Consider the following 13003-nt stretch of genomic DNA (forward strand, 5'->3'; position numbering starts at 1 on the left):
AAATCTTTCCCCTTGTACTAAGGTGCACATCAAGGAATGTGAAGCAATAGTTCTATGGAAGAGTACAGCCAAGGCACAAATCTTTCCCCTTGATTGTACTCAGAACCAGGACCCCGGTAGACTCCCAGCTGGGGAAAAAAAAAAAAACAAAAAGTAAAAATGTGGTCCACGACATACTTATAAGGCTGAAGTCACCTGAGCCTCACGTTATTAAGTGTTCTTGCAAGAACACTTATTGTTATCTCACAAATATATTCTTATTATAGCCAAATTTGACATGCTAACTCCTCCCACAGTTTTTACACTACAAAGACAAGTAATATATCAAAACGTGCGGATTGTTCACGATTGGATTGCTATTACTTTGTGGAACGTTTCGTCAAATGGTTCACAAAATATTGCGGTTTTTGTGGTGAAATTTTCCCATAAGAATGAATGGAGCAACTAGAGTGAGAACTGACAAAGCTAGAGTGTGGAAGGAAAAATCAGAACATGATTTCTAAACTGCCATCACTCTGTCATTTTCAAGCCCACCTACACATATCTTATATCAAAACGTTCAGCTAACCCTGCTGCCACTAAAAATGTTCACGGCTAAGCCATAGTCCTGATAGTTTTCACAATACGACCTTTTGTTTGCAACTCAGCCGCCCATTGACTTTCATTGAATCTTCACTCTAGACACCTGAAATTTCAAGGGCATTTATACTTTTAAAACTACAAGTGTTTGAAGATGGCAATCGCCAGTGAAGTTTGCAAGTTGGAGCAGTGTGTTTAGAAAAGCCTGTCAGCTTCCTGTGACTGAGTGACTGAGTTGCTATAGCAACCAAAGATGACTCACCAGGCAGCTGAGTCACCAAGGCTGGACTGTGAGCTGCAAAATAAAAGTTGAAATGCATTTCTCACTCTATCGGGCACTGCTTACATTTCATCAATCATTTGGTTAGGGTTGAATGCAAGAACACTTCACACAATTTCCCCAGAAATTGTACCTTTTCTAGTTATTATAATACAGGATTTATAAAGCGCCAACAGTTTGCTCAGCGCTTTACAATATAAAGGGAGACAATACAGCAATGATACAGTTCAATACAAGAGGGTTAGGAGGGCCCTGCTCCTTGGAGTTTACAATCTAAGAGGGAGGGGCTGGTGGTACAAAAGGTAAGAACTATGGGGGGATGAACTGATAGGAGGAATAGAAGATTCCATTATTAGCTGAAGGCAGGATAGGCTTCCCTGAACAGTTAGGTTTTCAGAGATCGCCTAAAAGTGGGCACAGTCCTGGAGACGAGCCTGGGAGGAGGAGACAAGGGAATTAGAGAGAGGAGGTCATGGAAGGAGCGGAGAGGGCGGTTTGGGTGATATTTGGAGACAAGATTGGTGATGTAATTTGGGTCAGAGTTATAAATGGCTTTATATGTTATTGTTAATGTTTTTAAATTTTATTCACTGGGCAATGGAAAGCCAGTGGAGGGATTGGCAGAGAAGGATGGCAGATATGGAACGGTTAGTAAGGTGGATGAGTCTGGCAGCAGCATTCATGATAAGACTGAAGATGGGAAAGCCTGAGATTAGGTAGGCCAATGAAGAGGGAGTTACAATAGTCAATGCGAGAGAGAACAAGGGAGTGAATAAGTTGTTTAGTGGTTTCAGAGGTTAAGAACGGGCGTATCTTGGAGATGTTGATGAGGTGAAGTCTACAAGATTTGGACAGTGATTGGATTTGGGGCTAAAAGAACAGATGGGAGTCCAGGATTACACCTAGTACTCTGGCATGAAGGGAGGGACTTATGGTTGTATTATTGATCTTGATGGAGAAGTCAGGGGAGGGGGCACGGACTGGAAGGAATAGTATGAGCTCCATTTTGGAAAGATTGAGTTTGAGGAAGTGGAATGACATCCATGCTGATATGTCACTTGGCAGGCTAGTAATGCGAAAAGAGACTGACGGGGTGAGATGAAGAGTAGAAAGATAGATATGCGTGTCATCATACAGATGGTACTTAAAGCCATGGGAGTTTATCAAGTGACTAAGGGAGGAGGTGTAGATGGAGAAGAGAAGGGGTGTAAGGACAAAACTTTGAGGGACCCCTACAGAAAGAGGAAGTGAAGAGGAGGAGACAGTTATAGGGAACGCTGAAGGCATTGCGATACGTAGGAGGAGAACCAGGAGAGAGCAGAGTCTTGGAGGCCAAGAGAGTGGATTTTTTTGAGGAGGAGGGGATGGTCAACAGTATCAAAAGCAGCAGACAGTTCAAGTAGTAAGAGTATGGAGTAGTGGCCATTGGTTTTAGCAGTTAGTAAATCATTAGTGAGTTTTAGTTGGCAGTTTCAGTGGAGTGTAATGAGCGAAAGCCAGACTATAAAGGGTGAAGAAGGTTGTTGTCAGTGAGGTAGGAGCTCAGGCGATTGTAGGCCAAGAGTAAATGTTCTAAGAGTTTAGAGGTAAACGGGAGCAGGGAGATGGGTCTTAAGTTGTTTAGGTTCGTGGGGTCCAGCGAGGGCTTTTTAAGTATGGGAGTGATCTTTGCATATTTAGAGGGGTGGGGGAGGCACCATTAGAGGAGAGATTGAAGACGTGAGTGAGGTAGCATAGGACAGAAGAACAGGGTGTCCGCAGTAGTTGAGAGAGGACAGGATCCAGGGGGCACATGGTGAGACGGGCATCTGAGAAAACTTTAGTGACCTCTTCAGTAGAAGCAAGGTCAAAAGAGGAAAGTGTTGAGGGAGGTTTAGTATAAAAGTATGCTAAGTGGGATAGATGTCTGTGCAGTGGAAATGCCCCTACGAATTGAATCTATCTTGTTTTTTAAATGATTTGCAATCTCGTGAGCAGTGAGCGAGTTACTGGGTGGAGGTGCAAAAAGTAGAGAGTTAAAAGTAGAGAAGAGACAACGAGGACTGGATGACAAGGTATGAATAAGAGTGACAAAGTAGGCTTGTTTGGCAGCATGGAGGGAGGAATTGTATGTTAAAAGCAGATTTTTGTAGGGTGAATGCTTGCTGAGATTTGGTTTTACGCCACAATCTCTCCAGTGCATGACTGTCGCTTAAGATTTCTGGTGTCGTCAGTCTGCCACGGTTGTAATGGTCAAGGCCTGATACTTCGTATAGTTAGAGAAGCAAGTGAATCTAGTGTGGATGAAAGCAAACTGTTGTAGATAGTAGTTGCCAGGTCAAGGCAGGACAGGGGAGAGATTCTGTCATAGAGGCGTTCAGTTACAGAGTGGAAAAGAGCAGGGTTTAAGTTGTGAAGGTTTCTGTGGGTAATTGTTTGCTGCTTGGAGGGATAAGTGTTTGAAGACAAGGACTCTGTAAAGGTGATGAGATTGTGATCAGAGAGAGGAAATGGGGTGTTTGTGAGGTTGTAGGGAGTGCAAAGATAGGAGAAAAAAAGGTCTAATGTATTCCCATCAGAGTGAGTGGATGATTGTATCCATTGTGTTAAGGCAAAAGATGGTTAGGTTGAAGAGTTGGGATGTAGCCGGGTTGTTCAAATTAATGAGGATGTTAAAATATCCAAGAATGATAGTGGGTATTTCAGAGAAGACAAAGTAGGTAGCTAAGCAGAGAAGTCATCAAGAAAGCAGGACACCGGTCAGGGAGGCTGGTAGATCACTGCAATCCTCAGAGAAATGGGAGAAAACAGCTGAATGCAGTGGGTCTCGAAAGAAGAGAAGGATAGAGAGGGAGGGTTAGGGAGGACTTGAAAAGTGCTCAGTGGGGATAGAAGCAAACCAACTGCACCTCCTTTCCGACCACTGGGTCCAGGTGAGTAGGTCTCCATAGGAAAGTGCTGCGGGAGAAGCAGAATCTGATGCTTGAAGTCAGGTTTCTGTAATTGCTAGTAGGTTAAGGGAGTGGGAAACAAAAAGGTCATGGACAGAGGTGAGCTTATTACAGACAGAGCAGGCATTCCAGAGTGCACATGAAAAAGGGAGAGTGTTTTTTAGGAGCATGGGGATTGAGATTAAGTTTAGTGGATTGCGGCTATTCCCAGAGGAAGGAGGGTGCCTAGTTTGGGGGGTGAGATACTGGAGGACCAGGGTTTGGGGAGATATCCCCAGAGAATAGAAGGAGGGTGAGGAAAGCAAGATGGGAGCTGGATGTATATGAGTGCTCATGCCTTCCTGTCCTGGTGTTTGGGTCCGCAGGTGAGTAAAGTATTAGCAGGAGGCGATGAGAGCAGTAGTAGGGAGATGGTAGAAGTGAGGGCGATATGTATAAGCTCTGGGGTGGAGCAGAGGGGTAAAGAAAGGAGATTTTGAGAACAGATGATAGTAATATGAAAAAGGAGGAGTAGAGGGGGAATTATAAAAGGTAGATGGAGTGGGAATCAAACTTGTAGGAGATATTTCCCAGGGTGTTTGCTTGCAGTCCATCCAGCGTGCAGTAGAGTCCTTTGTATCTTCCCGCTGCTTAAGTTATCCTGCTGGGTTCAACTGCTGTTTTGCAATCCAGCAGAAAATGCACTCATGCAGGACAATGACCCCCCCCCCCCCTCCTCCATCTGCCCCCCCCCCCCCTCCTCCATCTGCCCCCCCCCCCCCCCGCTCAAAAATCAAATGAACAACTCCTCTCCGCCCCAATTAGGAACTGATAAGGATCACATGAATTTGGGGGGAGGTTGGTCAAAACCAGACCAGAAATAGGCCGAAGTCATAAAAGATTGATTCTCTGATCACAGAAAGGCAAAAGAGGTGAGCATCAATCAATCACCACAGACTAAAAGATATAGAACTAATTATCCTGAGTTTTGCAGAAAGTGCACAGTATCATGTTTAAAAAAAAAGTCAGATGGTAAATCTTCCGTTTAGTCACTTTCATAGCCTTCAGAATATCCAAATTGGATACACCCGTCTGTCAAGAGCCTGGCTTCAACAGCTATGCTGTTGACAGCTGAGCAAATCCACCTGCCATTTTTCTATGCCAGGAAAGTGAATTGAAGGCAGGGCCGGATGAGATGTTTCTTCCTGAGTGGCTTGAATCTTGGTGCGCCTCTTGATGATTTATATACGCCAATACCTTGGTATTGTCCAATTCCTTCCTAATAGGGAGGCCCTTCAGCTGCACAGACCAATGTAGTAGGCTAAGTCAAATTGACCTCAACTCTAGAATGTTGATGGGCAATGACCTCCCCAGCGCCACATTCCCTAGACTGAGATAATGTCCAGAACTCCATGCCAACCCACCAGGCTGGTATCTGTCATCAGGATCCTCCAGAACAGTAGGAACGTTTTCTCATTTCCAGCGTTCAAAGAAATCCACCAGTCCAAAACAGTCCCAACCTGGGTATTCCAGCAATGGCTCTCTTGTCCCATACCAACAAAACATTTAGTTGGAGGAGCCTAGAATAAAACCTGGCAGAGGAAATAGCCTCAAAGGAGGTCACCATCTTTACCAGAACCTTCTTGTAGAGATGGATCAAGGGGTTTTGCAGAGTCCGAAGCAACTCCACCTAAGATAGCAGAGCAAGACATCTGCCCTGGGGAAAGATCACTCTTGATTGCAGTGTGTCAAAAAACGGCCTACATGGTCCAACCTCTGGATATGACGAAGAGTGACTTTTGAAAGTTTGGAACTCATCCTAACATTTCTAGAGTGTGCACCACGAGACTCACATTGACCTCCAGAAGCAGAGTGGAGTGCTCCCTCAGAAGCAAGTTGCCCAGTGAACTTATAAACAGGAATACCCAGAGCCCATAGGAGCCCCAAAAGACCAGAACTAACAACTTTGTGAACACTCTGGGCACTGTGGACAGACCAAACCACTTGGTTACAAAATAAAGAAATAAATGTCTGCCACTGTAAAGCACAGGAACAATTTGTGAGGTTGGAAAATTGATGATATGCAGATAAGCATCTTTGCTATCACCAGTGTCTGAAAGTCTCCTTGATGGAGGGGGGAATTAATACTAACTGAACAGATTCCATATAAAACCTGTCACCCAAGACACTAGTAAAAAAAAAAAAATGGTTTCATGGCTTGTTATAAAAAACTGAGGTGATGCCTAGCTAATAGAGGTTAGGTCTGGGAGGGGATCTTTTTGGCAGTATCTAATCACCTCGTACTGGATATCAAGATATCTTGTGTCCTGGGATGCAAAGAAAATAATTTTTATACTGTTCGTAAGAGGGAGGGGTGAGAAACAAACCAAAAAAAATTGCAGTAGTGAGTTGCACATTAATGTTTTTCATTATTAACCCGGTTTGTATTGTGTTGGCAGATCTCTTCAGTTGAACGAGATCTGAACACTTTTGCTCTTAAGAAAGGGTTAACAATCTAGAAGCTGGGTTTATGGATTCTAGATTGGTGAGGGGAAATTGTGTGTGTCCCTCTAACAGTAGGAACAAACCAAGTTTTCTCTTATTTCTAAGTGTTCAGAGTAGCATGTGGCCAGCCCAAGGCTTGCCCCAAACACTTAGAAAGGTTAACAATCATTTTAAAATTATTTAGGTATTTTGTGTGAACAGAAACACACAGTGGGGTTTTCTCACAATTTTACTGCAAAAGTAGAAATACACTTCAAACCTTTCCCCTGGAACCATTAACAGATCATGTTTTTAAGACTTCCAGCCACTTGAAAGGCTGCATTATTAGAAGTTTAAAAAAAGAAGCACCCATTTTACCTATGCATCCTTGAAAAGATCTGGTGAATGTGACTTATTATTGATTAAATACATGCCCTAAACATTAACACAGGCAGCAAATCATGCAAACTTTGATATATCAAAAGAATTCATGTTTACCTTCTGTACCTTGTTTATACGATGTGCCGCACGATTATCTTTGGCTTTTTGCTACAAAGAAGAGAGAAAGTAAAAAATAAACTTTCATTACAACCATTGCAATTCCCACATGTACACCACTATTTTGTGCACAATATCATCCAAAATGAAAATTTAGATAGATACTGACACCTGTGCATGAGAAAATATTAACCACTTGCCCTCCAGAGGATTTACCCTCCTTCCTGACTAGGCCATTTTTTGCGATACGGCACGGTGTTGCTTTAACTGACAATTGTGAGGTCATGCAATGTTGTACACAAATGAAATTTATGTTCTTTTTTCCCCACAAATAGAGCTTTCTTTCGGTGGTATTTGATCACTGTGCGTATTTAATTTTTTTGCGCTATAAACAAAAGACCGACAATTTAAATATATATATAAATTTTTTTTTTACTTTTTGCTATTAAACATGTCCAATAAAAAGGTTTAAAAAAAAAATCTAATTTCATAAATTTAGGACAAAATGTATTCTGCATTCTGACACAGGGGGGAAATGACTGCCACTGACATCACTAGTGACACTAAAACGGTGATCAGTGCTAATAAATAGCACAGTACTAATGATACTGGCCTGGAAGGTGTTAACATCTGGAGCAATCAAAGGGTTACCTGTGCACATAAGCTACTGTGTATTGCTCTGCTGTGCAGAGCAATACAAAGCAGTCTGTTCATGCTGACAGGGGAGGGATCTGTGTTGTTTACATACAGACCACTCCCCTGTCAGCTCCGCTTAGGATCACAGAGTCCTGGCTGAGAATAGGTGGCCGGAACCCGGTGATGGACATGCCAAGGAGCCAATAGCGGCGTGGGTAGGGAGTGCGCGCCCCCTACCAGAAATTCAAAATCACGCGTATATACACGTGATTTTGCGCATCTCTGCTGCCCTTTAGCAGTACTTCTGCTATAGGGCAGTCAGGAAGTGGTTAAAGAAAAACACATTATGAATTATGCAATGCCTACAGAAAAGGGAATTTTAGTTCACCTGTAAATTCCATATCTTGAGGTTTAGTACAGAACAAAGGATGTCAAACGAGTTACAAGCTGCTATCTTCAGGTGATTGGACACTGGCAAAAGCTTTGTTGGGTATGCCTCCAAACTTGGGTAATAAGGAAGGTCTGGGTCTCATGACCACCTCATCTCTACACAAGATGAGAAAAAGTTCCTGACAAGAAATAGCCACCAATTCTGAAACATGCCTACCAAAAAGGTAACTTTACTGGCGAGATCCTTCAATGCAATATCCTGGGTAGTCAAAATGGAGGTTTTTGAAGAACAAATAATATATTTAGACCCCAGGGAGACAATGGAGATCAAAGTGAGGGATTAAAGCAAGCCACACCTTGTATAAAGGTGTAAACAAGCCAAAAGTCTTTGGAACAGAATAAAATGACATGTTTCTGCCCTATCCAGAGTATTAAGAGCCAGATGCTGGTCTAGACCAGACTGGAGGAAGCCAGAAAGAGTAGAATTTCCACTAAGTTTGCAGCAGCTAAACTAGGCCATTCCAAATAAAATGGTAGATTTTGCAAGTAGTGAATTCTCTTAAATTAAGGAAAGTATGACCATAATAATACCTATATCTTTCCAGGACCTGGATTTTAAGATCCATGCCAATAAAGCCAGGCACCTAGAAGCAGCGTGGAATAGAATGCCTTGTGACAGGAGTTCTGAAATGCTTGGAAGAAGCCAAGGCTTGCCTGCAAGGAGTCAGAATACATGAGTGCTAAGTCCTACTGGGCCATTTGGGGTGTTAAGGAACACCCTGACTGGATAGAAGTAGCGGGAGATCCAAAGAAAGGATCTGTTTGTCCCACAACATGAAAAATGTTGAGCTGTAGTGCTCCCATCCAAAAGTTTAAGCATGGGTTCACACTATAGCTTGCATGTGAATCACACAGGAACTGAACCGCATTCCTGCACAATTCACATGTGATTCTATATGGTGCAATTTGAGAACAATCGTTTTGAATGCGCTCAAATCGCACGCATACAAGTATACAATCCAAACGCACATGATCCTGCATTAAAAATGGCTGTGTGTATAACTGGGTGTTGCAGCGATCGTCGGCTGGAAACGGACAGAATCAGCAAGGGAGAATGTCACCAGCACACCGAGGATCACTGATATGGGTCCAAAAGATTTAATGAACGATCACATAATTACAGCAAGGCAACATTTCAGAGTCTCGCAGGACCCCTTCATCAGGCATGTGATGTCTTGGATATCCACTAATGCCAGGGATTTAAAGTCCAAACAGGGTGAATGCCTTGGTTCTGGGGCCACAAATAGGTTTGAGTAAAATCGTTTACATTTTTTTTTTTTGTAAAGAAGGACATGAGAATTCCATTCCTTGTGATTCAGTTGATTTAGTGGATTCAGGGCAGCTCACAAGTCTGCATGTATTTGAGGTGAAGCTGGAAGATTAGAAATAGAGAAAGGGAGGGGATTCAAGTTCTATTTTGTACCTCCTGGAAACTGATGAAACGCAGGAGGTCCGGGAGGTCTCTGATCCAGAAGTAGCATGAATGTCAAACAGATGTCCCCACTCTGACAGCTGGGGCACCCTTCATTGTGATGAGGGCCTCTGGGTTGGATTGGAGGGTTTTGGGAACTTGTTTAGACTTAGGAAATTCCAGTGCTGTTAGAAAAAAGTCTAGTACACATCACATGAATAAGTTAGCTTACTGTAGAGAGCATATGGCGAGAACATTCCTGTGCATCCTCTTTTGGGCCCTGGAGACCGAAAGTTCCAAACGGGGCAGAGTTTCCCAAAGAATATGAGACATGACCTGCAGTAAAATCTGCTTCAGTCAGATAGGCCATTTATTGCACACCTGAACAGGAGCTAGAATTAGAGGCAGGGAGCTGTGTTAATATCAAACCTTGCTCCACTGCAGAGGTACAGCTATCACCTTGAGTATTTAGCTAGTTTTCCATGGGACTGTCTATAGCTCGAATGCAATTAGGCTATTTTTCTCAGCTCCTCCGTGCCTAGTCTCACCATTGCTAAGTGGGGGTTCCCCTGTGGTATACTTGCAAAATAGATGTGGAACGAGAGTGTATTTACATCTCCAGAAAGGGAACCGCTATAACACAGGCACTGAGTGATGTCCTGTGTCTGTGGAGAAGCAGGTAGTAAAGAGTAGATGTGCTTTCTGCATTCTCGGCAATAATGGCGAGCAGAATTGCATCACCCAGAAGGCTCTGGAAACTACGTCACCAACCAAGTGGCAATGTTACGTGTACAAAAAAAAACAAACAAACCCCACAACATTTTAAAAAGGTAAACGTTACCTTCTGCCAATGTAGTATAGACTTTCACAGAGGGAGGGGGGGAACAATAAGAGTAAGGTCAGCCATACATGGATCAAAATTCTGCTGGTTCAAGCAGGGAACGCCGGCTGAATTTCTATCCATGTATGGGCAGGCTGGTTGTACACAAGTCAATCGATTGGGAGAAAATTCTCCGACAGGCTGGCTTTACAGCCAATCAGCTGAGCTGATTGGGAGTAGTCTGTTGGCAGGGAAGTCTCCAGCTGTCTGAATACAATAGCTTTGCAGGAGGGATTTCCTCATCCACATCAAGTGTGTGGATGGGGAAAGTAATTTTCTTTCATTCAACTAGCGGGTTGAATGAAAGAAAAGGACTCATGGGTGACCAGTTTTAAAAACTACACATTTAAAACAAAACAGAATTACAGGGAAACCCAGTCTTAAATTGATTCTAAAGGCAAATTTGTTTCTTTGTCATTTAAAGAAGAAAAAAAAAAAAAAAAAAGAAAAAACACATTATAATTACCTGTTCTATGCAATGGTTTTGCACAGAGCAACGCAGATCCTCTTCTGGGTTCCCCTTCTGGCGCTCTGGGCTCCTCCCCTCTGCCATGTGCCCCCACAGCAAGAGGCTTGCTCTGGGGACACCCATGCATGCTTACTCTCGAGCCACGCTCAATAGACACACAGAGCTGGCTCCTCCTCCCGCTCTCTCCCCACTGGCTGTGATTGACAGCAGCAGGAGCCAATGACTCCTGCCTCTCTGTCCAATGAGGAGAGAGAGCTGCTGCTTTCATGCACTTTGCTGGATCGAGATCTGACTCAGGTAAGTATAAGAGGGGCTGGAGGGAGGCTACATGCAGGTGTTTTTTTTTTTTAACTTTAATGCACAAAATGCAATAAGGTACCAAAAAACAAAAAAACAAAAACAAACAAAGACTTGCCCCTTTAGAACCAATTGAACTTATCCAAGCTGCAGGTTGCTGAAGGTGACCAAACTTCATCAGTCTCAGCCCTGTACCTGTATACTACCCTGCAAATAACTACTTGTTGCACCGTGTGTCTAGGTAAGCGCCAAACGCAAAATCCAATGCTTTAAAAAGGTTGTAAACCTCATACATGAAATAGGAACAAAGCATATCCCTCAAAAGTGTGCAATTAGGAGCACAGTATCATTTCTGTCTGCTGTTTCATTCCTCTGCTGTCAGCATGAATCATTTCTGAAAAGTTTTCTTGACACCAAGATAAAAAAATATATATATATTGCCTCTCAGGGAAACAAAAATAAGGTCTTGAAGACTCACTCAGCGTTGTCTGGCATAGGGTGCAAGTCACCCAGTCTTCAACAGAAGAAGATCTTAAAACTTTCCAGAGGTGAAGATCTTGCAGCCTCCAGATAAAGTCCGACTGCAAGCGGGTTTCCCTGACAACTTGGTAAGAGGATACGCTAGGAAGTCCTCCTAGGAGGAAAGAAAGGAGACTAACTACTCCCCTCTGAGTCCAGCAAAGAGCATCTGGGACTTTCAAAGAGACCAACTTAGTGGCTAATCCAAATTCCAGACTCTACAGAGGCTGCAGGAAAAGGGGAGAGCATACTAAATGGAAATTTCCTAAACAATCCAAAAAAAAAAAAAAAAAAAAAAAAAAAAAAAAAAAGGGTTGTATGAGGAAAAATTAATAGATGGAAAAAAGGAATCAAAGTTCTGCAAGGAGTTGACTTATTAGTGAGGATTTGAGTCAATGCAGTTCCACTTGAAAATTATGCTAGTATTAGATAGATGGTAATCCTACCTGTACAAAGAAAGCAGAAGATGAATGGATTAGTAATGCAAGAACTGCAAAAATCTAGGTAAAAGTCTCCTGAGTCTTCTGCAATAGATTTGCAAAGAAAGAGCACTATAGGGTGGAAATAAAAGTCAGTACTGCAAACAGGGTCTAAAACGGTTGGTGGACATTGAACAGGCAGGTTCTTACTATAAAAAGGGAGAAGTACAGCCTGACCTAGTCAACCTTGTAAGGTCAAGAGGTCCCTAAGGTGGGGGATAAATCTGAGAAGAATCGCAAGGTATGCAGCCATCTGTGAAGGAAAGGGACTCCACTGCTTTAGGAAGAGTGAAATTGAGTAAGATACCATTGCCAAGAACAGGATACTGCTACTATAGTAGTAGCAGTAATAGATGAAGGTTGGAGTTCCTCTGCCCACAGAACTAAAAAAAACAGGCTTGATGATTGGAAGCAAGGTTATATGGGGGCTGGCTTAACTTTGTTTGCCAGTGTCCCAATCTTCTAAAAGGCATCAGTATGACTCAACTTCAGACTTCTTACAATTCCCATGGTCTTCAAAAGAGATACAGAAAATACACTGAAAACAAGCTTTAAAGGTCATTCAATACACACCAAATAGGGAGCTTTGTCTTGCGCTGGCACTTTCCTCCAAAGCTTCATGATCTGTTTGCATCGACTTGACCAATCTAACATAAGTTAAAATGAAGGATTTTAGTCAGAGGTAGCTATTAGTTTTCAAGAAGGTACAGTTAAATCCAGAACAGGAAAATAGCATGTAAAGAACAAAGTTTTTTGGTAATAATTTGGGTTTATGTCTTATGTATGACGGATCCAGTAGGCAAACATTAACATACTTGTAGGGATAAGATGGTCATTTTTCTATGCAACATGACTAATCTATGCAGCTGGCACAATGCATAGGCACACTTGCCACTGTAAACACATCTATGCCATTTTCCTGAGCACACATGCAGAAGTTGACTACTTTACATAATAAAGAGGATCTAATACAAATAGACTACTGCAGATTTAGGGTATTTTGAGATTAAATGGTGTCAAAACTGAAAAAAAAAATAAAATTATATATATATATATATATATATATATATATATATATATATATATATATATATATATATATATATATATAT

The 13003-nt window shown here is 42.4% G+C and overlaps 1 protein-coding gene across 1 annotated transcript in view; it reads right to left on the reverse strand.

Annotated features, from left to right (window-relative positions):
* KMT2D (lysine methyltransferase 2D) overlaps positions 1-13003 on the reverse strand; it is a 261049-nt gene that overhangs the window by 112674 nt on the left and 135372 nt on the right. Inside the window, exons 28-29 of the mRNA XM_089679503.1 lie at positions 12465-12538; positions 6751-6801 (exon numbers count right to left, since the gene is read on the reverse strand). Coding sequence (XP_089535629.1) covers positions 6751-6801; positions 12465-12538 — 125 coding nt within the window. The remainder of the gene's footprint in view (positions 1-6750; positions 6802-12464; positions 12539-13003) is intronic.

Source organism: Staurois parvus, unplaced genomic scaffold, assembly GCF_062004578.1.
Source record: "Staurois parvus isolate SC_StPar_1 unplaced genomic scaffold, SC_StPar_1.0 ptg000017l, whole genome shotgun sequence".
In the NCBI taxonomy this organism is placed as follows: domain Eukaryota; kingdom Metazoa; phylum Chordata; class Amphibia; order Anura; family Ranidae; genus Staurois; species Staurois parvus.